The sequence below is a fragment of the Enhydra lutris genome, unplaced genomic scaffold (assembly GCF_002288905.1).
Source record: "Enhydra lutris kenyoni isolate GAN:26980312 unplaced genomic scaffold, ASM228890v2 scaffoldscaffold33, whole genome shotgun sequence".
In the NCBI taxonomy this organism is placed as follows: domain Eukaryota; kingdom Metazoa; phylum Chordata; class Mammalia; order Carnivora; family Mustelidae; genus Enhydra; species Enhydra lutris.
Window position 1 is genome coordinate 11,272,982 of NW_019154117.1, and position 25,602 is coordinate 11,298,583.

The following is a 25,602-nucleotide window of genomic DNA, read 5'->3' on the forward strand; positions in this document are numbered from 1 at the left end:
CTGTCTGGTTGATCACTTATGACAGTGTGTTATATTGAAGAGCAGTAACAATCAGCAAGCCAGAAGGCACCAGTAACTGAAGATGAGGAGGGTGTTTCTCAATGAAAGAGGCCAGTAAGCTCCAGGTCAGGCCTTGCGTTCCATTCCCTTGGCTTGGTTCCCCTTTCCTCCTTACCCACAATTTCCTCTGTCTTCAACCCCTCATCCCAAGCCAATGCCCATCTTGCTGGGGACTTGAGGAAACCACAAGGATAACTGCCCTGTAGTCCCTCCAATTTATATTTACTGATGGGAAATCAGTGATCTGTTGTTATTACGGAGAATCTTCAGCCGACACAATTCAGGGGTGGAAGGCACACAGAGAAACATCTTGCTTTCATTTCGGGACAGCTGAGCGTGTTCTGCTAGTTAGCTGAGAGACAGAAGAGGATTTGACAGAGGGGGGTTGTACTCAGACTCCTCAGACCTTCTCTAATGTTAATGTTTTGTAATATGAAGGAAAAAACCTACAAAGAAACCAGCTAGGTGTCACTTATGTCTCCTCTAATACGTCAGGTCCTCCTTGGCTTCAAAATAACAATAGAACCCTCTTTTCCTCTCCTGGCACATTCTCAGCTTATAAAACTTGAGGCTAGTTTTGTGAGGTGGGGGGCTTGCCACCCTGAATCCTCTTACCCAGCTCTGTCATGTCCCTCACTGCCAGATCTGACCTCCCCACCTCCTGTTTTGCTTCCTCCCTGTGTTGTATCTTGGTCACAGTCTTTGAAGAGTTGTCATGCAGACATTCTCAATCATGGCAGACGTGCCTTAAGAACATCAGAAAGGAGGAAATAATGCCATGAACATCTTTTTTCTTTATAGCTCTATCTCCAGGACGTTAGAGCATGGCCTGGTATGGAGTAGATGCAAAGTGAATATTGTGGATCTCAGGGCTGGTGCCACATCATCATGTCTTGTCACACTTTGGATAGGTGGCTCTAGTTCTCTGTCACCACTCCTCCCCATGCCCAACCATAACCCACAACTTGTTTTTTCTTTTTTTTCCTCCTTCTACATGATTCCTTTCCTAGGTTAATCTATAAAAATATCCTATTCACTAGATTCATAATATTTTTTAAAGATTTTATTTATATTTTAGAGAGAGAAAGGGAGAGGGAGAGAGTGAGGGGAAGGGCAGAAGAAAAGGGAGAGGGAAACTCAAGCAGACTCTGTGCTGAGTGCGGAGCCCAATGCAGGACTTGATCTCATGACCCCAAGATCATGACCTGAGGTGAAATGAAGAGTTGGATGGTTAACTGACTGAGCCACCCAGGCACGCCTAGATTAATAATCTTAATGTCACCTTTCATTTAGTGGATAAGCCATTTGAAATTAGTTTGGTTTTCCAATTATTATTATGACCTACTGATACCATAAGAAAAAACAGTCAAAGAACTTTGAGATAAATGATAATGGTTGTCTTTGAATCCAAGAAACTTTGGGCTCTTCTAATGAGGAGTCAATGAAAGCCAAGTTTCCTCCACTAATAATAGTACTTGGTCAGAAGGTAACAAAGTCTAAAAACGGAAGTCTGCATAAAAGTCACACCCAGGGATTTTTATTATCATGAACTCTATTTCAAGTGGTAGTAATAGGAAGATTAAACTTGTTTTAATATAGGACTTTATTCCATCTAATAAATACGTGATTCATTCTATCTCACTTTTTCTCATCTACAAGTATAGGTACCCTAAAGGGACAATATGAAATCAAACGTCAACATTAACATACGAAAACTGCGCCACAGAACCCCTTGTTGTTCCCAGCAGTGTTGGCCCTGGGATGAACTTTTGTTCCCCAATTAAGTGGGACAGGATTTTGGAAAGCAAATTTTCTCAAATTTAGAAGGACAATACTTTTCATACCCCCCCACTAGATCACCAAGGGGTCTATTACTGCGGGGCACAGACATCATCCTTAGGGTTTTAAGTCAAACCTTCCAGTGGAAAATTGCCACTGGTTCCCCCGTTCTCCAAGGACCAACTTCATTCCATCTGGGGTGGTACCAACTGGGAATTCTAGGGTGTAAAAAGAAGGTAAGATCCTTCATTTGTTAGGGTCTTAATTTTGTCAAAGCACCTCTTGCCTGGGGAGCTATCCAAGGTGCTGTCTGAAAATCCCTGTCTATTTTGTCCCAAGTGTTGACATATATTTCTATCTTGAGCCTCACCTTTTGCATTTGTCTAATCCTGAAACCATTTGTCTTTCCCAATTTGGATTCTTCCTGACCGTTACTTCCTTCCAAATCCTGAGATGTGCTGTGTTGCATTCATACCTTGCCCTCAGCTGACCCTTTGCCTGCATTTTGTCTTGACACTGCTTCGTATGACTTAATTCTTACCCTCTCTCATCCCTTCCTTGCCCGGGTTTTGTGTATCTATAGCATATATCAGCTAATGATAGAAATCAGGAGTTAATCAACAAGAAAAATTAAGCCTCAAGATATATATGATTTTATTTTTGTGTTAATATAAATTGCCTGCATTCCATACTATTGAAAAAAAAATAGTTTTCTAATAAGAAAACCATTAGTTATACAGAGCTTAGAGGGACAAACAGAAAAATAATTTTCATTTATTATCTTTCAGCATGTTTGTTAAAGTAAATTAAATATTCAGCTACTGTTGGCAAGATCAATATTATGTTGGGAACATATGTTTGTTATGTAGATTTTAATCATATTTGTAATTTTTACCTGCAATAAAGCAAAGAAAATTGTTTTGACTATAGTAGTTGCCATTCTGGCAACTGGTGTTAAAATCTATTTTTTAAGATACATTTCTTCAAGATTTGGAGCACCCCAGATTTACACAGAGTGCCAAAATTGCCTGCAAGTGAATACATTTTTAATGTAATCATAACAATTGATGTTCCCATAGAAATGCTTTTATATGCTTTCAGAGACATTTTTGTTTCATTTGACTTCCACTACAATGCGTATGTTCTCTCTATAAGAAGAAGGAAATCCACGTGAACTTTGAGCGCTGTGGATACACATCAGGTGTTGTGCAATCGATTGTGTAACAGCAGGTGCCCTTTGTTATTTCAGCTTCTTCTACAATGATCACACTGTCTTGAGAAAGAAAGAAGCAAACAAACCTCTAAGCACACTACCCTCTGTTCTCTAGCTATGAAGAGATCACCTGCCTTGAGTGTTACTGGTGGTGTTTATACCGCAGTTAGGGTAGAGCGGTGTCTGCATGGACCCATCCCCGTTCCTTTCCCCAGTCCACTTATGACCACTGACCCACATCTCCGAGACAGTTCTTGAGATTAGGGGTATAGATCATTACCATTAACAATTTTTTTTATGTCTGTGCAAAGCCAACAAACTCTCCCGGGATTGAGCTCTTGCCCTTGGCTCCTAACCAACTCTTAGCATGGATGCACCACATTTTTACTGGCCCGAGATGAGTCTTAACTCAATTTAGACTTTGGTATAAACAGAACTGGAGCAGTTGACAGATCTGTTTTAGCAGTAGAACCTGTTCTTCCAACAAAACCTATAAGAGAGCCTGACAAATGATCTAGATAAAAAGAAAGTGAGTTGCACAGTTGGAAGTCTGGGAACCTGGTCCCCAAAAGTCTCCCATAGCCTGAGGCGCTTTGGGGCTCCACAGAGGTCTGTGTGAGAGCTACCGATTGTCTAATTCCTTTACTTTAGAGATGGGGAAACTGAGGCTTGGAGAGGTTAACTCACTGCTCATGAACACACAGTTCATGAGGCAGGGGCAATGTTGAGACAAGAGACTGGTCTCTGACCCGCTTCTGCCGCCCAGTTCACAATCTCTGCCTCCTGTCCTCCCCCTCCCCCATTTCCTCATGGTTGAAGGGAACAGATCGCGTACTCACTCTGACTTCTGTATTGATAGGCCTTCCCCCTCCCCAACTAAAACATATTCTAATTCAAACTGGCTTAAGCGAGAGGATTTCATCACCTACTGTAAATTAAAAGTTCTGGCTTCACGTGCAAGGAAGGGTTTAAAAAATGCTGTCCAGTCCAGTCTCCTTCTCTTCATTTCTCTTGGTTCTGGCTTCTGCTGTGCTGGCTGCATTTTCAGGGGACTTTCTTCAGGGTCTCTGACAGGTGGAAGCATCCAGCATTCTTACAGGGAATGGTTCCTAGGAAAAGAAGGCTTCTCCTAGCAAAATTCTCCGAATTGAGCCTCATTTACCTGAGTAGGTCCATGTGCTCACTCCTGAAGCAACCTGCGCGGCCAGCGGGCAGGGGCGACCTGATTGGTCAGACCTGGGTCACGTGGCCACTCCTGAAAGGGCGGGGTTGGGGTTGGGGTCGGTGCCACTCAAACCATTTGGGCTGAAACTAAGGAAGGGCAGGTTCCACAATGGAAAAACGGGGTGCTGTTAACCAGAATGGTGAGGAAATGAATGCCCGAAGGTAAAAGCAACACACATCTCCTGCAACGTCCTCAACTCTTCGTTGGCCTTTGAGACTGATCCTTGGAGACAGAGGCGGGAGGGCTCGTCACAGAGCTGGCTGGTCTGTTGCTGCTTCTGCAGGAACCCAGGCTTCTCTCTCTTGTGGACTCTTCCGTTGTATTATTGTTCAATTTGGGAACATACAGGGATTTTAAAATTCTTCTTAAAAAGCACAGAATTTTTTTTAAAGATTTTATTTATTTATTTGGCAGAGAAGATCACAAGTAGGCAAGAGAGGCAGGCAGAGAGAGAGGAGGAAGCAGGCTCCCTGCTGAGCAGAGAGCCCGATCTGGGACTCCATCCCAGGATCCTGGGATCATGACCTGAGCCGAAGGCAGAGGCTTAGCCCCTTGAGCCACCCAGGCACTCCGAATTTATTTATTTTTTAAAGATTTTATTTAGTTGTTTGACAGAGGGAAAGAACAAGCAAAGGGAACAGCAGAGGGAGAGAGAGAAGCAGGTTCTCTGCTGAACAAGGAGCCCAGTGGGGGACTTGATCCCAGGACCTCTGAGATCATGACTTGAAGCAAAGGCAGATGACCAACAAACTGAGCCAGACAGGCGCCCCCCCCAAAACACAGAATTTAAATGCACCTTATATTTTTGGAGGCATTTGGTGGAAATGTCCAGGTACTCCATGAGAGGGTTTGACCCAGCTGGATACATTTGAGAGTATGTAGTTGGGAGTGAGTGAAACTAGATCAGAAAACTTCCAGGAAAGTCTCTAAAGAGCACACAGTGTTGACACTCCCTGGTTGCTCTGCTCTCCTGCGTCCCGTTTCCCCCGGGGCAGTTTGTACACGCACGAGCAAGGATATGAACTGAGAAAGGTGCATAGCCAGGCTAGCTCAGATGCACACTGCCAGACATGTTCTGGGAGGGAGAGCCTACCTTTAGGTTTCCTAGGTGAAGAAATAACATAGACAGTGGTGAAAGAGATTGGCTTAGGGTATCACAGTGTTCATCCTGTAATTTTGCAGCAGGACATAATTTAGGCTCCAACTAGAGGTGTTTTAGGAGACTAGCTAATGGAAATGTGGACCTGGAAATCCAGAAACTTGCATTCTGTCTCAGTTCTGCAATAGATTGGTTGACTTTGATCCAATTTCTCATTCTCTCTGGGCCTTAGTCTCCCAGTCCTGAAAAGTAAAGTTTGCCAATATAATAGCGGACTTTCACGTAAATCAGTGTTTCATTGTGTATGTATACCAGGGTGGTTCACAGGACTATTTTAGGTGGCACATGCCATATTTTTAAAAACAATTATGCGTATTTTCCCACTTTTGTTGAGATATAATAACAATATATAATAATATACTAATAAATAAATGTTGTACGTATTTTTAATGTACTAGACTAACCAGTACAGCAGTTCCCAAATTTCATGGCTACCACTGCTAAGGAACTGGGTAAAGTAAATATTATAATTTTAAAGATGAATATGGCTGAAGAAAAACATTAAGTAATTGGTACATAGATAAAGCAAAATCCCAAGGGTGGGACATAAGATAGAATTTGAGAAAACTCTGATGTACATGACCTCAATATAAAAACATTTTTCAGTAGAGTAGTATAATAATGATTTGACAGTTAGGGAGTCTGAGACTGCTTTACTGAGAACCTATACAATGCCAAAAGCTGTACCAGGGACTCCCCATGAGTGAGATTACTACATTTTTAAAGTAAGAACTACCTGATTTTAAAACCGTGTTCTGTCCACCAGCCACACTATCCCTTCAGGGCTCAGGGCTCACACAGAGGTAAAAACAGAATAGTTCAATATTCGTATATACTGTGGAAGGATCACAAGAATAAGACTAGTTAACGTGTGTTACCATATATAGTTACAGTGTTTGTGCTGTGATGAGAACTTTTTTTTTTTTTTTTTTAAGATTTTATTTATTTATTTACTTGACAGAGAGATCACAAGCAGGCAGAGAGGCAGGCAGAGAGAGAGGAGGAAGCAGGCTCCCCTAGAGAGCAGAGAGCCCGATGCGGGGCTCGATCCCAGGACTCTGAGATCATGACCTGAGCCGAAGGCAGCGGCTTAACCCACTGAGCCACCCAGGCGCCCCATGTGATGAGAACTTTTAAGATCTACTCTCTTAGCAACTTTTAAATATGCAACAGAGTATTATTAACTATAGTTATCATTCTATACATTACATTCCCATGACTTATTCATTTTATAACTGGAAGTTTGTACCTTTGGCCTCCTTTGCCCATTTCTCGCAGCCCCCCACCCCCAGCCCCTGCCACCTCTGTCAGCCACCATTCTGTTCTCTGTTGCTATGAGCTTGGGTTTTCTTTGTTTTGTTTTGTTTTGTTTTGTTTTTTTCCTCCAGATTCCATATATAAGTGAGATCATATGGTTTTTGTCTTGTCTTTGTCTGGCTGCTTTATTTCACTTGGCCTAATGCCCCGTTTTTCCATAGTGGCTGCACCAGCCTGCATTCCCAGCGGCAGCGCATAAGGTCTCCCTTTTCTCCACATCCTTGCCAACACTTGTTATTTCTTGTCTTTTTGATACTAGCCATTCTAACAGGTGTGAGGTGATGCCTCATTGTGGTTTTGATTTGCATTTCCCTGGTGATGACTGATGCTGAGCATTTTTTCACGTGTCTGTTGGCTCTCTTAATGTTTGTTTGGGAAAACGGCTATTCAGATCCTCTGCCCATTTTTAATCGGGTTACTTATTTACTGTGGAGTTTTATGAGTTCTTATATGTTTTAGATATGAATCTCTTATCTAATACATGATTTGCAAGTATTTTTTTTTCCCACTTGGTAGTTTTCCTTTTCATTTTGTGGATGGTTTCCTTTGCCGTGCATAACCTTTGCTATATCTTTTAATTATGTACCATTCTGTATTCAAAATAATAATAATGAAATTTTTAGAAAGTTGAGTCCACGTGGAGAGTGTGATCCTGAAGCCCTGAGAGACAGTGCTTGTGTCACCCTTTGCCACCCCTTTCCTCACTCAGCTTGGACCACTGCTGTGCTGGGGAAAAGCATACATCCACAGGCTAGCATGTGCAGAAACTTCTGGAAGGCCGAATCACAGAGGTTAGAAAGGAGAAGGAACCACATCTCTGCCCTTTGTCTGGGAGGGTCCGCAGTGATCCTCAAAACCAAATAGCCTCTTTTCACAGAAGAATTGGCCTGGAGCTTGGGGTTGCCAGGTAAAATACATTTGAATTTCAGATGAATGACAAATCATTTTTTTAGTATAAGTGTGTTCCGTGCAATATTGGGGGGGTATGCTTGGGCGGTATGCTTAAGGACTTTGAATTACTTAATCTGGCAATCCAAGTGGGATCCAGAACCCGGCTTCTCATCAGGCAGTGTGTTTTCTCTGAGCCTGGCTTTCCTGATCTGTGAAATAAAGGATGACGATTATCCACCTGTACCCTGGGGTTGCCATAAAGCTGAAATAGACCGCTACACTTTGTAAACAGCTGCTCTAAAATTAAAAGGAATAAACAGGGGCACCTGGGTGGCTCAGTGGGTTAAGCCGCTGCCTTTGGCTCAGGTCATGATCTCAGGGTCCTGGGATCGAGTCCCGCATCGGGCTCTCTGCTCAGCAGGGAGCCTGCTTCCCTCTCTCTCTCTCTCTCTCTCTGCCTACTTGTGATCTGTCCCTGTCAAATAAATAAATAAAATCTTTAAAAAAAAAAAAAAGGAATAAACACAGTTGCTCTCTGTGTTCTTGTCCTTAGAACCTTGATCTCCATAGCGTACAGCTCATTGAAACCCACTGCCTTGTTTTTCCACCAAATTGGCTATGATTTCTTATATGCCTTGGGCACATCGTCATACATTTATTTTCATATTTATTTATTTATTTTTAAGATTTTATTTATTTATTTGACAGAGATCACAAATAGGCAGAGAGAGAGAGAGAGAGAGAGAGAGAGGAGGAAGCAGGATCCCTGCTGAGATTCCAGGATCCTGGAATCATGACCTGAGGTGAAGGCAGAGGCTTTAACCCCCTAAGCCACCCAGGCACCCCTATTTTCATATTTAAAGAGGATTTCTGAAACATATTAACAGGGACTTCATTTCTAATGTTTGTTGTTTTTGGCTTTAAAAGCGTTGCCTTTATTTTAAACCATCTTTACTGTGGGTGAATGAATGGCAGGTTATCCCGCTGAACTCACTTAGTCTATACTTGTTGAACATCTAGTATGTGCCAGACCTTGGGGCTAAAGGGGTGAGTAGAATAGACACAGAGCCTGCCATCATTGCATGCATGGTCAGTAGGGAGAGAACCAAAAGAATAGAGCAAACAGATAAAAAGAGTCCTTCTCAAGCCTGGTTTGATGTGAGAGCCACTGGCGAGGAGTCTACAAATTCTGTTTATAGTAGGGTAACTAACCATCCTAGTCTGCCTAAGATAGAGGGGTCTCCCAGGATGTGGACTGATGTCTGGGCCTCCCTTGGTGATTCCAAGATGCCTCCAAGATTGAGAACTGCTGGGTTAGGAGGAATGTAGAACATGTTGGCTCTTGACCTCAGGAAAGACTGTCTGGCAAATAAGGCTTTCTCAGGCCATGTATATGTGGTTACTTACACAGACAGGGAGAGAGTGCATTCATGGACTAGACCAGGCATCCCACTAACTTGGGCAAAGTCTTGGAAGGAGCAGGAGTCTGGCTCAGAGTGGACAGGGAGGCTCTGGTAGTATGTCAGAGAGACCCCAGACTGCCCAAGCCAGGGGTGTCCCAGCCACTCCCAGGTCCACAGAACAAGCCGCGAAGGCCCTGTAAACAAGATTAATTGGGAGGGAAGAGACCCCAGAAGCAAAATTGCCCCAGACAATAAAGGACAGAATAAAACTTGTTAGCCCACCAGGCAACCCCATCCACTCTTCTTTGCTCTGTTAATAGATGAAGTTCTGTGTTAATTATGTTTGAAAAATAAAAAGTTTTAAAGCCACAAATCTAAAGCAGCTCGCTCACTTAAAAGATATTCTGGGGTTTACTTTCATTTAAACCTTTCTTTCTATTATTATGTTCAACCATGGTAAGTTATGTCTTCTCCATAATGCAGCAACAAAAAACTGTCTTCATCCCTGTAGCTATGTTTTCTTTTTACGTTGAATATTCTTATTCCTACTTGCCTTCATACTTTATAATAGGTATAAAATGCTGAATTTGAAATGAGAAAGTGCAAATAAAAGTAAATATGTATATATATCCATTTTTATGTAAACATATATATTTAAAATATGTTTTAATTCAGATTTATTTATTTACCTCTACTGTGGTGAAATTTTCATAGGCACTCCTATCTCATTCTGGTTCGTATGAAGCTGAAATGTGTACAACTCCTTTTGTTTGACGAAGTTGCCTTGCATAATGCATGAGCAAAAATACTCAGCTCTGCTTTCAGCAGCATTATTGGCAAAACTGGTAAGATAGGGCTTAGAGTCTCTTATAAGTCAAAATAAGAAAATTTCCTTGTCAATGAACAGGTATTCCATGGAAGAAGAATCCTTTTCTCCCTTTGGGTGCACCCAGGGGGCCTGTCAGTGTGTTCGTTTACCTGCGGTCTCCTGAGGTCATTCCCCTCCACATTTCCTAAGTTTCCAAGGAATATCTTCCCTGCCTGGCAAGTCCCGTAGTGGAAAATGTGTCCCGAGAACTGACTTTTTTGATAGAACAAAACACTATCAGATAATGCGGGCTTTTCTGCTGTTTTCATACCTCTTTGTTAAACATTGTATCAAGCGTGGCTCCCTTTCCAAATACCCTACGACCTTTCACTGCGGGTTCATCATTTGGTTTTCTGTTGATGGTTGCTAAGGTAAACTTCTCTTCTTCAACTGCCGCTGGGGCCAGCAGGGTTTCAGCCTGCACCCTTCCCAGGCCCTGCAAAGGAGGGTGGAACCGACATCTGCGGTAGTGGTTTCGAATGTTGGTAGATTGTTTACACTGGAGATTGCCTGTTGCCGTTTGTTTTTACTTTTGCCAAGCTTAATGCTTTGTAATCTTTTAAGACTACTTTCGCAGTGTTAGCCAGGATATGAGAATAATTTCCCCGTTGTCAGGGGAACGAAAATGGCATTCAAGAAGTCTATGCAATGCTGACCTCATCACTTCCCGAGGTATCGCTGATCTCTGCACTTTGGAACTCCTCGAAATTTGAAATTGATAAAACTATAGCTCTCTTGAATCTAGAAATGTCACACACTGAAGCATTTTCTGAATGCCTCCCAGAAATTCTGCGTTCCAGAAAGGCAAAGAATTGTGTATTTTAACAATCTTTTGTGTATCTTGACATAATGAGAATTTGAGTTTCGGGAAGTTAACAGTGGGAGCATACATGAAATATTAAGTATAGTGTGGGTTGCCATTGAAATTACATTAAATGCCACATTTCCTAGGATAACAGTACATTGAATTGAAACTCAAACCTAATGAGAAATCTCTGTAATAAAAAAGACTTTTAATGCATCCTTTATATATAGACATAACAGAAGAAATCTATCATCAGGAAGTTTATTCATTTCCTTAAAAATATAGAGAACACCTACCAGGAGGCAGATAGATGTGATATGTGCCCTTATATGTTTAAAACCTAGTGAGGAATACAGATAAGTATATTGCATGGAAAAAGCAGTATCTAAAAAGATCACCATGTACAGTTGTCGAGGTTGTGTACTGCACAGTGGTACATAGTGGCTCTCTCGAGCTAAGACCCAAATAAAGTGTAGGAGTGAGCTAGAAAAGGAAACAAGGACTAGTAGAGTGGAATGTATGAAGGAAGGGAGATGAAAGACTATCCTAGGTAAAGAAAACACCATTTGAAAAGGCCATAAAGCAAGAGAGAGTGTGGCACCTTAGCATAAAGGAGCTAAAAGAAACTCTCTGCTGCTGTAGACTGTGACAAGGATGTGGTAGTGAGCCAGGACAGCCAGAACATCAGGGCCTTATAAGTCAAGGACAGTGGCAATTCTCTCAGGTGTTTTAGGCCAGAAAGCATTACAAACACTGTGGCTACCATGTGGAGATCAGATTTGAGTAGGGCAAGGTTCCCTGCACAAGCAGGAAGCCTGCCTCAATACTCCAGGCAGACGCTAGTGTCCTGAAATGGAGCAGGACAGGAGACCTGGTGGAATGGATGGCTTGGAGAGGAATTTAGGAAATTAAGTCATCAAGACTGATAGAATTTTGGGAAAAGAGGGAGAAGGGATATCAGTGAAGATGCTAAGATTTCTTAATTGCTCACTGGGTAGTCAGGGGCTCGAGTCACTCATATTTGGAACACAGAGGAAGAACAGGATTGGGGGTAAAGAGAATGGGTTTGGTCCAAGGGGAGAGGCCCACTAGGAAGTCGGATACATGGGTCTGGAAGATTGGGGAGGGATCAGGCTGGCGATACAGATTTGGGAAGCTAAAAGGGGGTGGGAATGAGACAGGTATTTGAAAAGCCTGTAGCAGAAACAACTAAACCGCTGGTTTAAACTTGCACTTGCTTTTCTCTGTCATGATGAAAAGTACAGAGCTAAGAAGTCCAGACTGGTTTGAAGACTCTACAGTATGTATGGGCAGGAACCAGCCCCTTCGATGGTTCTGCCAGGGCCCCAGCAATGACTCCCAACCTCAGGTCACTTGCTAGAATGACCAACTGTGTCAGTTTGTTTGGGACTCAGAGGGTTCCCAAGATATGAGACTTTTTGTTTTCAAGCCAGGAAAGTCCCAGGTTAACTAGGATGAGTTGGTCACCCTAATGACCCCCTGAGTTTAACATGGCCACTGCAACTCCAGCTCAGATGGGAAGACAAGCCAACTGCATCAGGACCATGTTTAAAGTGGCTTTCCTGGAAACCCCATCCAACAAGGTTCTCTTCCATCTCTGCGTGGAACTTTGTTACTGGCTACCTCTGCGTACAGGGATGGCCTAGCAGGGTGCAAGGGGCCTGGCTCAGTGTAGTCCCAGCCCCCATCAAGCTAGCCTTCTTCAAAGGAAGCGAGAGAGAATGGATACTGGGGAGACAATTCCTGCTACAGGGGAAAAGACTCATCAGAGTACAGAAACCAGACCCACAACCACTTAAAACAAACACTTAAAGAGACAAAAGAAGGTGAGAAGATTCCCAAGGAGAAGTCTGAGAAGAGCAGGTGGAAAGTAGGACCAAAACTAGGAGAGAGGGTATCAAGGAACCCAGAGGAAGAAACCATTTTGTGACCAAGGGAAGTCACAGAGGTCAATGCCACTTGTATAGGAATTTATGAACAAAGCCACCTCTCAGGTGAAAAGCGTCATAACATTTCCTGCAGGAATTCCCCTCACTCCCCAAAGGCCCAAACACCCCAGATACGGGAGAAGTTGCTGAATCACCGAGAAGAAGAAGTGAGACCCCAGCTACCCCCATGGCCTTCTCCCAGGATGAGGACCCATGTTGGCAGCTTCTGGTCATACTCTGGTCATTGGGTCTGCCCTGGGCTTCCCCGTTGTCTTTAATGTTGATGCAAGTGGCAGTGGAGGAAAGCTTCCAGGCACCAGTGCACAGCAAGGTGGCTTCCAGCCCCTGCATGCATGCACGCAAAGTTTCTGCAGTTCTACAGCCCAGGGCACAGCTCTGGCTCCACTGGTGAGCGGCGGCAATTCCTCCTGAAATGGATACCAGGAAAGCTGAAAAGCCCATTTCCACAGCAGGAAAAGGGATCCCCCTGCCTGCAGCCCTATGTGCTAGCATGGCACTAAAGCCCATACGTGGCAATTTGAAGCTGCTCTTTAAATGCAGACTTTCCTTTCTCCTAAAGCAAATTGGTATTTGAAACCTTCCCCAACAGGAAAACCTCTGCTATACCAGAGGTTTCATTCTGGGAGGGGTTTCTTACTACTCGGGACCAAAATAGGACTGCAAATGCCAGTTACTTCTTCTCAATTATAGATCATTTTATGTTACATTTCTGAAGTCCTGCCTATGTAGTAACCCTACAGATCAGCCCTCCTCAGTGCATTGCTTTCTGGCAGGATTTAGATTTCAGTGCTTACCTTTCAGAGCTCATTCATCTCTTTATCCGTTTAGACTAACTAAACATCAGGGGTTTGGAGCAGTTTCATTGAGTGGGAATGACAAGTTTCTTGGAACTTTGTCATTTTTAGGGAACTCATATGTCAAGGAGAGGATAGAAGAGAAGCCATTCCCATCAAAAACATTTACTGAAAAGAGATGTGCCTTATAGGGAGCCCCTTTTTAAGGCAGCAGGGAGGTTGGAAGTCTGGCAGACTTGCTCATGTTGGATAATACAGAGCACCCTGTTGTCTGACACCAGGGGTCCAGTCCAGCACAGACATTGATTACACACAAGATGCACACATAGTGCCTTCTGTTCAGTGCTCATGAGTAATTACTTACTAGGACATTGGACTGAAATGCTGGGCTGTGCCCTGTACTTACGAGTCTCAGCCGGTGTCATCCTCATGCTGAATGGCTCTTTGTTGCCCCAGTCCCCCGTCCCTAGCAGTAACTACAGAGGATAATGGCTTGGGTTCTCTGAGCCTAAGATTGTGGAGTCTCTGACCACTGTCACTAATCCAAGTGCAGGCGCAGATGTCTTACTCTGCACGCGTTGATTCTGACCTTTGTTTTGTGACCATCCTTTGTGGGTGGTGGGGAGGTATACTACTGTAGATCACTTATAAGGCATACCCTGATTTTAGAAAACTCTGCATGTTTAAAAACCTTTTAAATTTGAGGCAAGATGCTAAAAAGTTAATCTGGTTATCATGTTATCAATATGAAGAGTATGTGTAGAAAAGCCAAAAAGGGCTTCCACGCAGAGACATCGGTCCCTCCAGGATTCCTCCATCAGGGAAAGGGTGAAAACTTTGCTCTCCTGCTATAAGAAGATGAATACAAGTATGAAAAGATAAATTAATAGAGACAGGCAAGGAAATATTTGGAGGCAGCGTGGAGCAGGGGGGAAGGCATGGACTTGGAGCCCGACCTTGGTTGGGTAGCTGTGACCATGGACTGCTGCATTAACCTTCCTGAATCTCTCTTTCCTCCCTAATGAAGTGGAAGTTCCGCCTGATGGGATCATCTGTCAGGATTGAGAGGGAAGAACACAGGTCAAGAATCCCATGCCTGCAACACAACAAACGTCAGTTCCCTTGGAATCTTTGTTTCTTCTCCATATATATTCATAAATTGTTTAGTAAACCACAGAGGATACTGGTAACTCTAGGGACAGAAGGTGAGAACACTTTATGCAAACCATAGAAATTTGTGATTTTTCCTTGCTATTTCAGAACAGAACATTCTTCTGCCAGAGGTAATCAGTAGATTTATTAATGACTGTGAGTCTGATTGAGGAAAAAAGCAGATATTCACAATCCCAAGTATTTAATACAGTGGTTTTTACATTTGAGAAACGCTATGCTATTTCTTTTCCAGCAATGTAGTCGATTTTTTGACATCTCGGTTTTTGAGAACCCCTATGCCCACTGCATTTTGTATGCATTTGATTTTTTAATTTTTTGGAAGTCTTTGATGTGCAAAGAAAGCAAGACTCCTTCCACAGGTAAGCTGGTGGCTCGTACGTAATTGAAGATGCTGCTCTGTGGAGGCATCCTCTCCCCACAATAGACAAAAACCCTTATGAATATCTGGTAGGTCTTTGCATGCATTATTGTCTGGGCTGCTTTGATCAGTTGGTAGATCTGAGAGATGATTGTCGTAGCAGAGAATGCAGCTGGGCAGTGGCATGGGACAGACTGCAAGGGGCCGAGGTGTGCCCACAGCCGTGGAGCAGGCACGAGGGAGAATGGATGTGGGTGCAGATGGGTCTCCCATGCAGTGGGGAGGAGCTGGTGTCAGAAGGACAGGACGATGGGCAGCAGGTAGAACCCATGGTGTCAGTGAGGTCCACCACGAGATGATGAGATGGGTTAGCTGTTAGTGAGAGTATGCTGATCAGATATCAGGAAAAATAAGAACTAACATTTATTGAGTTGACCACAAGCCCTTGGGAATGGTGCTAAGAGCTTTACTTATGTTTATGTTTTAAACATAACTTTACTTATGTTATCCTGTTTAATCTTTGAAAATCTGCAAAGTCACTATTTTAGCACACTCATTTCACGAATGAAGGTAGCGCTTGTCCAATAGTGTAAGTAACTGGCTCAAAGTGCCATGATTTGTGGTGGGTTTGGGATTCGAACCAAGTGTTGAGCTGGCGCAATAATGACTTACCCACCCTGCCGTGTGCCTCTACAGGCAGGACCCCATCCAGGGAGGCAGGCAGTAAGCCATTCAGGAAATCTGGTGAGGTCATCGCCTGAGTTCAGGGGCTGGACTTCAGCCCCAGGAAGGAAGCTGCCAAAAAGAAGGCCGTGTCCTTGTGTTAGATGTGTGTGGTCCTAAGAGCTAACAAAATAAAGATGTAGGCACATTATCAGACCCGGGTCACGAGGTTTCATCCAGGATCACACCAGGAGTAAATGTGCTGAACTCCACTTTGGATGTTGAGTAACCCTGGGTAAGAGCCCGGGGAGCTTAGCTGTGAGGACAGGTGCTACTGAGGCCAGGCACCCAGGAGGGGCCCAGCACTGAAGAGCAGAGTTGTAGACGTCAACATGGAGGGTCAAGTAAGGTGAATGGAGGGAAGACTGTTGTCACTACCAGCACTGAAAAGGTGTTCCTGGTCTTCTACCTGAACAAATATTGGCTCTGAACCATACTGGACAAATAGGAGGCAATATAAATTTCTCACTATCTCTGGAACAACTAAAGAACCCCCCTCACCCCAATGATAAGAGAAAAAACTAACAATTAACATAACAGTGTCCAAAGAATTTTTATAGACATCATTTTCATCAGGGTTTTATAATGACTATAGATGGGAAGTCGTATCTCACTTGAGCTTGAATTTATGTTCTTAAATTAGCACAAAAGATGGAAATCAGATACCATCAAAACTGCCCTTGAGGCTTCCTTAATTATAGAGGAAGTTTCTATGTACAGTTTTCTATGTATTACACTATTTCTATGTACAACACAGCCGATTTTCCTTTTAGTGTTGAAATATGTAAATAGGTTTTTTTTTAGTGGCGATTTGTATGAACTTATGTGAATGTATATGTTACAGTGGTTGGGTCATTTGCAGTTGGTTTGGGTTTTTTTGTTTGAGTACATCAAGTGCTTTCCCAAATATTGAATGTATACGTAATAGGACTCCGTTGTTGTGTTATTCCCATTTTACAGATAAAGAAACTGATGACACAGTAAGCCTATGCATGATGAACCTTTAAACAAAGGTTATGCTCTAGAAATCCCAGGTGGGGTCCATCACATGGTCACCTTGACATGACCATCACTCCTGAAGGACAGTACATTCATCAGCAAACAGAATTGCAGGGATACCAGAAAGCCCCCCATGATTTCACATCCTGGCTATAATGCCATAGAGATGGCCTGGGATTTAAATCCCAGCACACTGTGCCGGCTATTAGAAGTCATTAATACATTGAACTCTAGCTGGACAGATGTGTTGAGCAATTGAATGTGACCCTGGAACTCTGTCCGTGATGTCCGCCTTCACTGAAATAGAACAGATTTTTCTGTTGGTTTCTGATGCGTACATGTGACTAGAAGACATTCATACCCTGAGGTTCACGGAACCCGACCTTTCTGGCAGGGTGGTTTAATTATTGGGCTTGATTGCTGACTTACTTTTAAAGAAAAAAAATCTATTTGGAAGTTTATGGCCCTTTTCTGACCTATCATAAAGATTTTATCATGTCTAATAAATATCTTATAAATCAGTTCAAACTGCCTAAGCAACAGTATTTGAGGGGTATCCTTCGCTCCCCTCCTGTCATCATGACTCCAACACTGTGGCCAATAAATCTTTCCCCAGACCCTTGACCTGATGCATCAATCTGCATGTGATCTCTCCCGTTCTTTGCCTTTTTCTCATTTGTTTGTGTTTAATGTCCCCAGAACATTATTTTCTTTTCTTATTGGTTAAAAAAAGGTGAAGAAAGGGAATGATGTTAGCAAGAATGGTGCAATGAGGACTTCAGAAAATCCTGTCCCCATAAAAGCCACAAAAACAGTCAACAGTTGTGAAAATCGACTTTTCAAGAACTTGAAATTACTCAAAGACTTGCAACATTGGGAGTGTTTATTTATTATATAAGTCAATGGAATAGAATTGAGAGTTCAGAAATAAATCCTTATATCTATGCTCAATTGATTTTCAACAAGATGCCAGAACAATTTAATGGGCAAACATGAACTCAAAATAGATCAAAGTCCTAAATGTAACAGCTAAAACTATAAAACTCTTAGAGGAAAACATAACTGTAAACCTGTATGTCTTTAAATTAAACAGTAGTTTCTTAGCTATGACATCAAAAGCATACACAACCAAAGCAAAAATGGGAAATTGGACTTTATCAAAATTAAAAACTTTTGTTCTTCAAAAGATACCATCAAGAAAGTGAAAAGAAAAAAATACTTGCAAATGATGTATCTGATAAGATCTAGAATATATAATCTCATAATTCAACAATAGAAAAAGAAGTAACCCAATTTTTTAAATGAGCAAAAGACTTGAATAGACATTTCTTCAAAGATGATATGCTGGGGTGTGTGGGTGGCTCAGTCGATTGAGCATCTGATTCTTGATTTCAGCTCAGGTCATGATCTCAGGATTGCGAGATGGAGCCCCAAATCCAGCTCTGTGCTGGGCATGCAACCTGCTTAAGATTCTCTCCCTCTTCTCTGCCCCCACTGCTCTAAAAACAAACAGACAAACAAAATGGCCAATAAGCACACAAAAGAATGCACTACATCATTCGTTATTAGAGAATTGCAAATCAAAAACACAGTTAGGTACCACTTCACATCTACCAGGATGGCAATAATAACTAAAGATGGATAGTGACAAGCGTTGATGAACACATGGAGGAACTAGAACTCTCATACATGCCTCGTGGACATGTAAATGCTGTTGCCATTTTAGAAAACAGCTTGGCAGCTCCTCACAGTTAAACATAGAATTATCATTGACCTAATAGTTCTGCTCCTCCATGTATACCTAGGAGAACTGAAATTTATGTTACATAAAAACTTGTATACAAACATTCATAGTTGCATTGTTCATAACAGCCAACAGGTAGAAAATACCCACATGCCCATCAACTGATGAGTTGTTAAATAGCAGTATATCCATAAAATGGAATATTATTCAGCCTCAAAAAAGAACGAAATTTTAATACATGCTACAATATGGTGAACTTTAAAAACATGATGCTAAGTGAAAGAAGCCAATTACAAAAGCCCACATTATAGAAATCCATTCATTTGAAATTTCCAGAAAAGGCAAATAGAAAATGAATCTCTGGTTCCCAGAGGCTAGCAGGAGGGAAAAATTGGGTATGGCATTTCTTTTTTGGGTGGTGAAAAGACTCTGGAAATAGGTAGCAGTGATGGTTGCAGAACTTTGTGAGTAAACTAAAAACCACTGAATTGTATTAAAAGGGTGAGTTTTATTGTGTGTAAATTCAGTTCAAAATTAACTTCCAGATGTCAGTCCAGATAGAATGAATGAAATACATCGCTTCTCGGCCCTTTAGCTAAGATTGAGCGTAGAATAAATGAAATATTTCCCATACAAAGAAGACCTCATTGACTCAGTAGCAAAATGATTCTTTTAAATAAAGTCAGAAGAAACAACTCACCAAAAACATTTATCAGTTTGTTCTAGAATAGTGATTTTATTAGTGAGAGTCCAGGGAAGGGCACCATCCCGGATACCAATATCTTTTTTATTCTTTCTTCACGTTCTAAAACTTCTTCAAAATTTACCTTGTTCCTTCTCATCTGGTTTCCCTCTAACATGACCACAGCTAGTTCGGTTTAACTCTGTATGACACTGAAGCCACAAACAAGGATAAAGCACATAGTTTCATCACAAGTACTAACTCAAACTGATGGGTAAGTGACCACATGGAACACTGTTTAGAAGGATTCTGGGCTATATCCAGGCAAGGTGGGGTGGGGGTGGGGGACTAGTAATTAGTTAAGAAAATCTGTCTTGAGCTTGGCGGTGTTAGTAGAGGTGGGTGGCTCTTGAGCTCATTCTTTGATCTGGGAAAATGCATTGTTCTGCTGAGTGGATCCAAAATCAGGTAGATAAATCTGGATGCATTGTAATGGCTAATGGGCACATTCGCACAGCAGGACTGAAAAGAAATTTGAGGACTGCAGTTTACACGCAAAATCCCAATATTTTGAAATAGCCAACATTTACAACTGAGATACCAAAATCTCTCAATAAGTAGCACCAACTTTCATACTGTATACTATCAAGATATTTTAAATAACTTTTGACAGTATGTGCTCTCAAAGGTTCTTACTATGAGAACATTAGCATAGGCTTATAATAAAATCGGATATAGTGAGAGATTACATCAAGGAGAGATTTTTTTTTTAAGTTTTTATTGAAATTCCAGTTAGTGAACCTAGTGTACTATTAGTTTCTGTTGTTACAGTGTAGTGATTCAACACTTCCATACATCACCTGGGGCTCATTACAGCAAGTGTCCTCTTTCATCCCCATCACCTATTTCCCCAATCCCCACAGGCCCTTTCCCTCTCATAACCCTCGGTTTGTTATTCACAGTTAAGAGGTTCCTTGGGGGCGCCTGGGTGGCTCAGGGGGTTAAATCCTCTGCCTTCGGCTCAGGTCATGATCCCAGGGTCCTGGGATCGAGCCCCGCATCGGGTTCTCTGCTCAGCAGGGAGCCTGCTTCCTCCTCTCCCTCTGCCTGCCTCTCTGCCTACTTGTGATCTCTGTCTGTCAAATAAGTAAATAAAATCTTAAAAAAAAAAAAAAGAAAAGAAAAGAGTCACCTCCTTGGTTTGCCTCTTGCTCTTCCCCTCACCCTCATCCCTGGCTCGTTTGTTTTCTTTCTTAAGTTCCACATATGAGTACCATCATATGTGTTTGTCTTTCTCTGGTTTATTTCACTTAGCATAGTACTCTCTAGCTCTAAGAGAGATTTTTTTATGGCAGTCACTGAAAAATCAAGATAATCACCGGTAGATAGGCTCTCGAGCCTGCTGTAGCCCACATTTACTTAACTTGGAGTTTTACCTCCAAGTGGAACTGTCTCTTCCCTCCTCTATGTGCTCCAGTAGCCAGATCTTTCTTTGAGAGGTGTCTAAAGGGGGCTCCTGGGTGGCTCGGTCAGTTAAGCCTCTGACTCTTGATTTGGGCTCAGGTCATGATCTCCAGGTTGTGGGACCGAGCCTTGCATTGGGTTCCATGTTCAGTGGGGAGTCTGCTTGAGATTCTCTCTCTCCCGCTTCCTCTGCCCCTCCTCCTGCTCTAAAATAAATAAACAATTCTTTTTTTTAAAAAAGGTTGCTAAATAATGAGTCCTATTTCTCTGGCAGATACTATAAATCTTTGCTTCTCAAATGTGGTCCCCAGGCCATCAGCATCAGCGTCCCCTGGAACTTCTCAGAAATGCAATCTGTTAGAATTACAGCATCACCCCAGACCTACGTGATGGTAACTCAGGAGTGGGCCCAGTAGGTGACTCTGGGCTCAAATTTGAGAGCCACTGCTGTGAGTCGTTTTCTTCCAGAACTGGGAAAGGCAATAGGGAGTGGGAGAGTGGAGCCTGTAGGGAGCAGGCTTGGCACGGGATGGGAGACTCCAGCGGACACAGCAAGGAGTTTGTTCCTTTCCTCTGCTTACCTCATGTGCCAAAACTCTACTTCCTCAGGAAAGGTTTGAGGTGCTCTCAGGAGCTCCCCTGGTCCCCATGCCCACCCCACTACCAGCCTGCTTAGAGTCCCTTCTGTGGGGACAGTAGCGGGGAGCGCGAAATGAGGATGGCACTTATACATTTCCTCATGTCACAGAGAAGCTGCCATTTCTGTTTAAAAAAGAGTTGTCCTCAAGAGCCCTGGCCTAGTGCTTCCAAACCCAGCAGGCCCCATAGCTAATAAATGCGTGTGAAAGCCTTAGAATAGTACCTGCTTCACAGTGAGAGTTCTGTCTGTGCAGGGAGTGATGGTGTTGGTGGCGATGACAGAAGGGGCCAGATTTCCCCCCAGGGGTGCCTGGGTTGACATCTAGAAGCAGTTGCTATTTGTACTGGGTGGGTGGTCGCTGTGTTTAAAGACTGCCCATCGGAGACAGATGTTGATCTCGAAACCCTTTGCTGGCCAGTGAGGCTCCCTGAAGACAGCATCCTAACTGCGAGGTTGGCCGTCAGCCAAACCTCTGCTAGCCCATCAGTACTCACCACAAAGCCCTGGGGCCTGCCTGGGGTTGGTGTCTGGGGCAATGAGCAAGGAAAGAGGGGCCGAGGAAGATCCAGCAAAGCAAGGAGGAATTGCAGAGCCTTTCTAGTAAGAGTTTGGTGTTGGGGAGCCTAAAATGCAAGGGGTGGGGAGGTGGTTCCAGGATGGAAGGCAGCAGGTGAGATGCTGGCCATGAATGTGGGTACCTGTGAGCATGAATGAGAGTGCAGGTCCCACAGGCAGTGGGTCCCCAAGACACACAGGCAGCGCAGGTCCCTGCTAGAGGAAGCCACTGACCAGAATCAAATTCAGAAGGCTCAGGCTACAGTTCTTGCTTCCAATCCATTTTGTTCTGTCCTCCATGTTTTTGCATACACTTTTCCATTTAGTTTTCAGAACTATGAGATTTCATTGTGGAATAGTGTAGAGGAGGAGAGTGTTACTCCTAATCTTAAAAATTAGTTGACAATGAACTTTGCCTAGTCCGCAAGATCTGAGGCAACCAAATAAATTCAATCTACTCTAATGATGCAAAGTAGATGCAGATCAAATCATTGAGTATGAGGGGAGCTGTGGAAGGAGAAGGTTGAGTCCACCATGGTATTCTGACTCCAGCAGAGGCATGCTGCTCTTCTGGGTTCTGAAGTTCTTGAAATCTCATGAGTATGGAGACCAGGAAGATGAATGCAACATGCTCAATAGGCCTGATGTGAGATGATAATAGGCAACAGACACCTGGCTTCAGTGTCAGGGGGTAATAGGGAGTAGTGGGGATTATGGCAAAAATGGAGCACCCATGCTACCGTCTGAAGAGGCAGGACTGTGTAGCTCCAGCCTGTTGTTGTCATGTGACTGTGGTCTCAGTGTTGTGGGACCTTCTAGTTTTTCACAAGAAGGCAGAGATCCCATGTTCAGGCAACATTTGGGAAGCCACTGAAATGCATTGGCAGGCCGTACCTGCCCTTAGCTTCACTGGACCACAGTTGTGTATTTCCTTGAGTTGCAAACAGCAGGCTAATGCTTTCCTGGTGCTCCTTTCTCTTTCCAGGCCACTACATTTATGTGGACACCTCCTTTGCCAAGCCGGGGGAAAAAGCTGTGCTGCTGAGCTCTGACCTACAGGCTGAGGAATGGAGCTGCCTCCGACTGGTCTACCAGATAACCACGTCTTCAGGGTCTCCATCAGACACCAGCCGGCTGAACCTCTATGTGAGATTTCAAGATGAAAGCTTTGATCGCTTGCTTTGGTCAGCTAAGGAACCTTCAGACAGCTGGCTCATAGCCAGCTTGGATTTACAGAACAGTACCAAGAAATTCAAGGTAGGTAGAATATAGGCACCTGGCTTATCACACAGCACTATGCTACTCTGAGATCTTGTGACAATTTCTGCTACTGAAGTTACTTATCTCCTGTGCTAGGATGCACTGCTTTAGAAGAGATATGCTCCAGGAGAATATTAGTAATTAATAATTATTAAGTTAATATTTTGTTTATTCTTTAGAAAAGCTTCTTCCCAGATTTCTTTCTTGTGTATTTAAATGGGATTCTGTGAGAGTCTAAATGGAGCCTAAACCAGCCTCTTCAATTGAAATTTATTTTTTAATGGGCTTTAGAGAGTGTTCTCATTTCTAATCATTTTGTTTCACCTTTCTGAGTTCTGTGTTGTATCTTCCTAACAGTCTGTTTGCTACAATTTTTTTTATTTTTTTTTAATTTTTAATTTTTTATAAACATATAATATATTTTTATCCCCAGGGGTACAGGTCTGTGAATCGCAGGTTTACACACTTCATAGCACTCACCATAGCACATACCCTCCCCAATGTCCATAACCCCACCCCCCTCTCCCAACCCCCTTCCCCCCAGCAATCCTCAATTTGTTTTATGAGATTAAGAGTCACTTATGGTTTGTCTCCCTCCCAATCCCATCCTGTTTCATTTATTCTTCTCCTACCCCTTTAACCCCCCATGTTGCATCACCACTTCCTCATATCAGGGAGATCATATGATAGTTGTCTTTCTCCGATTGACTTATTTCGCTAAGCATGATACCCTCTAGTTCCATCCACATCGTCACAAATGGCAAGATTTCATTTGTTTTGATGGCTGCATAGTATTCTATTGTGTATATATACCACATCTTCTTTATTTTGAACAAGACATTCACTGTAGTTAAAGAAAGAGTGGAGATACTTTGAAGAGGGAAAGATTCGTAAAGGACATGTTCTGAGTCCTTTTCAAAGATGGAGGTTGTTCCATCAGAAGTGTTGGAAGAGGAAGGTTGACCATGTGACATTAGGCTGGATGTTGTTTAGAGCAGGGAAGGAGGATGGGATCTGGCCTCACGTGGCCAGACGCGAAGTGTGACATGGTTGAAACTATGTCATGGAGGAAAGAATGGGGCCTTCATAAACACTTTCTCCATTCCTAATTCCCCTTTCAATTCTGTATCCCATCTCTCTCCCTGAAGAAGCGTTGAAATGCCGTCTTCTCCTCCCCTCAGGCAGGATGCGGGATTGAGGGAAGGAGCACTGAGGTCTGAGCTTTCTAGTTCACACTGTCCACCCAGCAGTAGGCCACATCCTAAATCTCCCAGCGTAGTTGCCAAAGACTGGGCTGAAGTCATGTAAAGAGAAGCAAAGACTTTCAGAAATGGGGTCAGAGATGAACCACAACAGTTCTTGAGATCAGTCACGTAAATTGTCATGCTTCCCTTGGTTCTTTATTTAAAATTTTCAGAATTTTTTTTTAGCAATATGGAAACTACAAGTTGATTTAGGAGCTGCTTCCATCTCATGTGGGGGTCTCCCACCACTAGTCAGATTATACTTCCTGCCTCCTCCACCTCCTCCTCCAGGGGTTTTCCCCACTGAGGCCTCTGTCCTGAGTCCCTGACAGCTCTCAGAATGCATTTCCCCAAGGTCACCAGCCCTCCTCTCCATCCGTAGCCAACTGGTGCCGTCACAGGTGTTAGAGGAGGGGGTGGTTGAGACATCAGTTGAAGACAGTTGGCTCCAAGCGTTTACTGGACATCTTGCTCACCTTGTACACAAACACACACACACACACACACACACACATTCTTTTAGAGCCCACCGTGAGATTGCTACCCCATGAGATTGCCAGGAATTAGCTGAGACAAGCAATCTCACCTTGCCTTGAGCTCCTGAACAGCTCCTGACTAGTCTCTGAGATACAGAGCCAGGAAAACATGGTGTTGGAAGCCTAACTCCCTTCTTCCTCATGTGTCGTGCAGATTTTAGTCGAAGGGCTGCTGGGACCGGGCAGCACGGCCAGCATCGCCCTCTTTGAAATCAAGATGACCACGGGCTACTGTATTGGTAAGTGGGTTTTGTTCTCACTGCATCAGAATGTGAATTGTGAATCTTCTTAAATCTGTTGCCAGAAGGAACGGAATGAATCCTACAGGCAGGGTGTTTCATGGAAGTCAGTGCACAATGCACTGTAGCTTAGCCACTTCTCCGGGCTCTCTTGAATGGGGCGTGTTGTCTCGTTGGAGTGCGCCCGGACTGGCTGGATTAGCGCAGGGAAAGGAGATGCAGCAGCTAGAACCGGAGCTGCTGCCCGAACCTCCACATAGTCTAATAACGGTAATTTCCGGTTTGCTGTGAACTCCGCTTCCGCCAGAAAAGCAGGCTCCGCATTCCCTTCTTTCCTCATTTTCTCCATTTCTCTCAAACACACCTTGGCCCCTCAGTGCCCCCGTGGCCGCTCACCTTCTGCTTGTCTGCGATTGGTGTTATTTCTCTATGAGATGGGCACTGCTGGAGGAGGCCAGGCCAGGCTATGGGGGTGCAGGGAGGAGGAGGACAGGACAAGGG

The 25,602-nt window shown here is 43.3% G+C and overlaps 1 protein-coding gene across 1 annotated transcript in view; it reads left to right on the plus strand.

The window, feature by feature from the left end:
* LOC111153635 (MAM domain containing 2) overlaps positions 1 to 25,602 on the plus strand; it is a 145,181-nt gene that overhangs the window by 40,919 nt on the left and 78,660 nt on the right. Inside the window, exons 3-4 of the mRNA XM_022512779.1 lie at positions 22,808 to 23,079; positions 25,017 to 25,101. Coding sequence (XP_022368487.1) covers positions 22,808 to 23,079; positions 25,017 to 25,101 — 357 coding nt within the window. The remainder of the gene's footprint in view (positions 1 to 22,807; positions 23,080 to 25,016; positions 25,102 to 25,602) is intronic.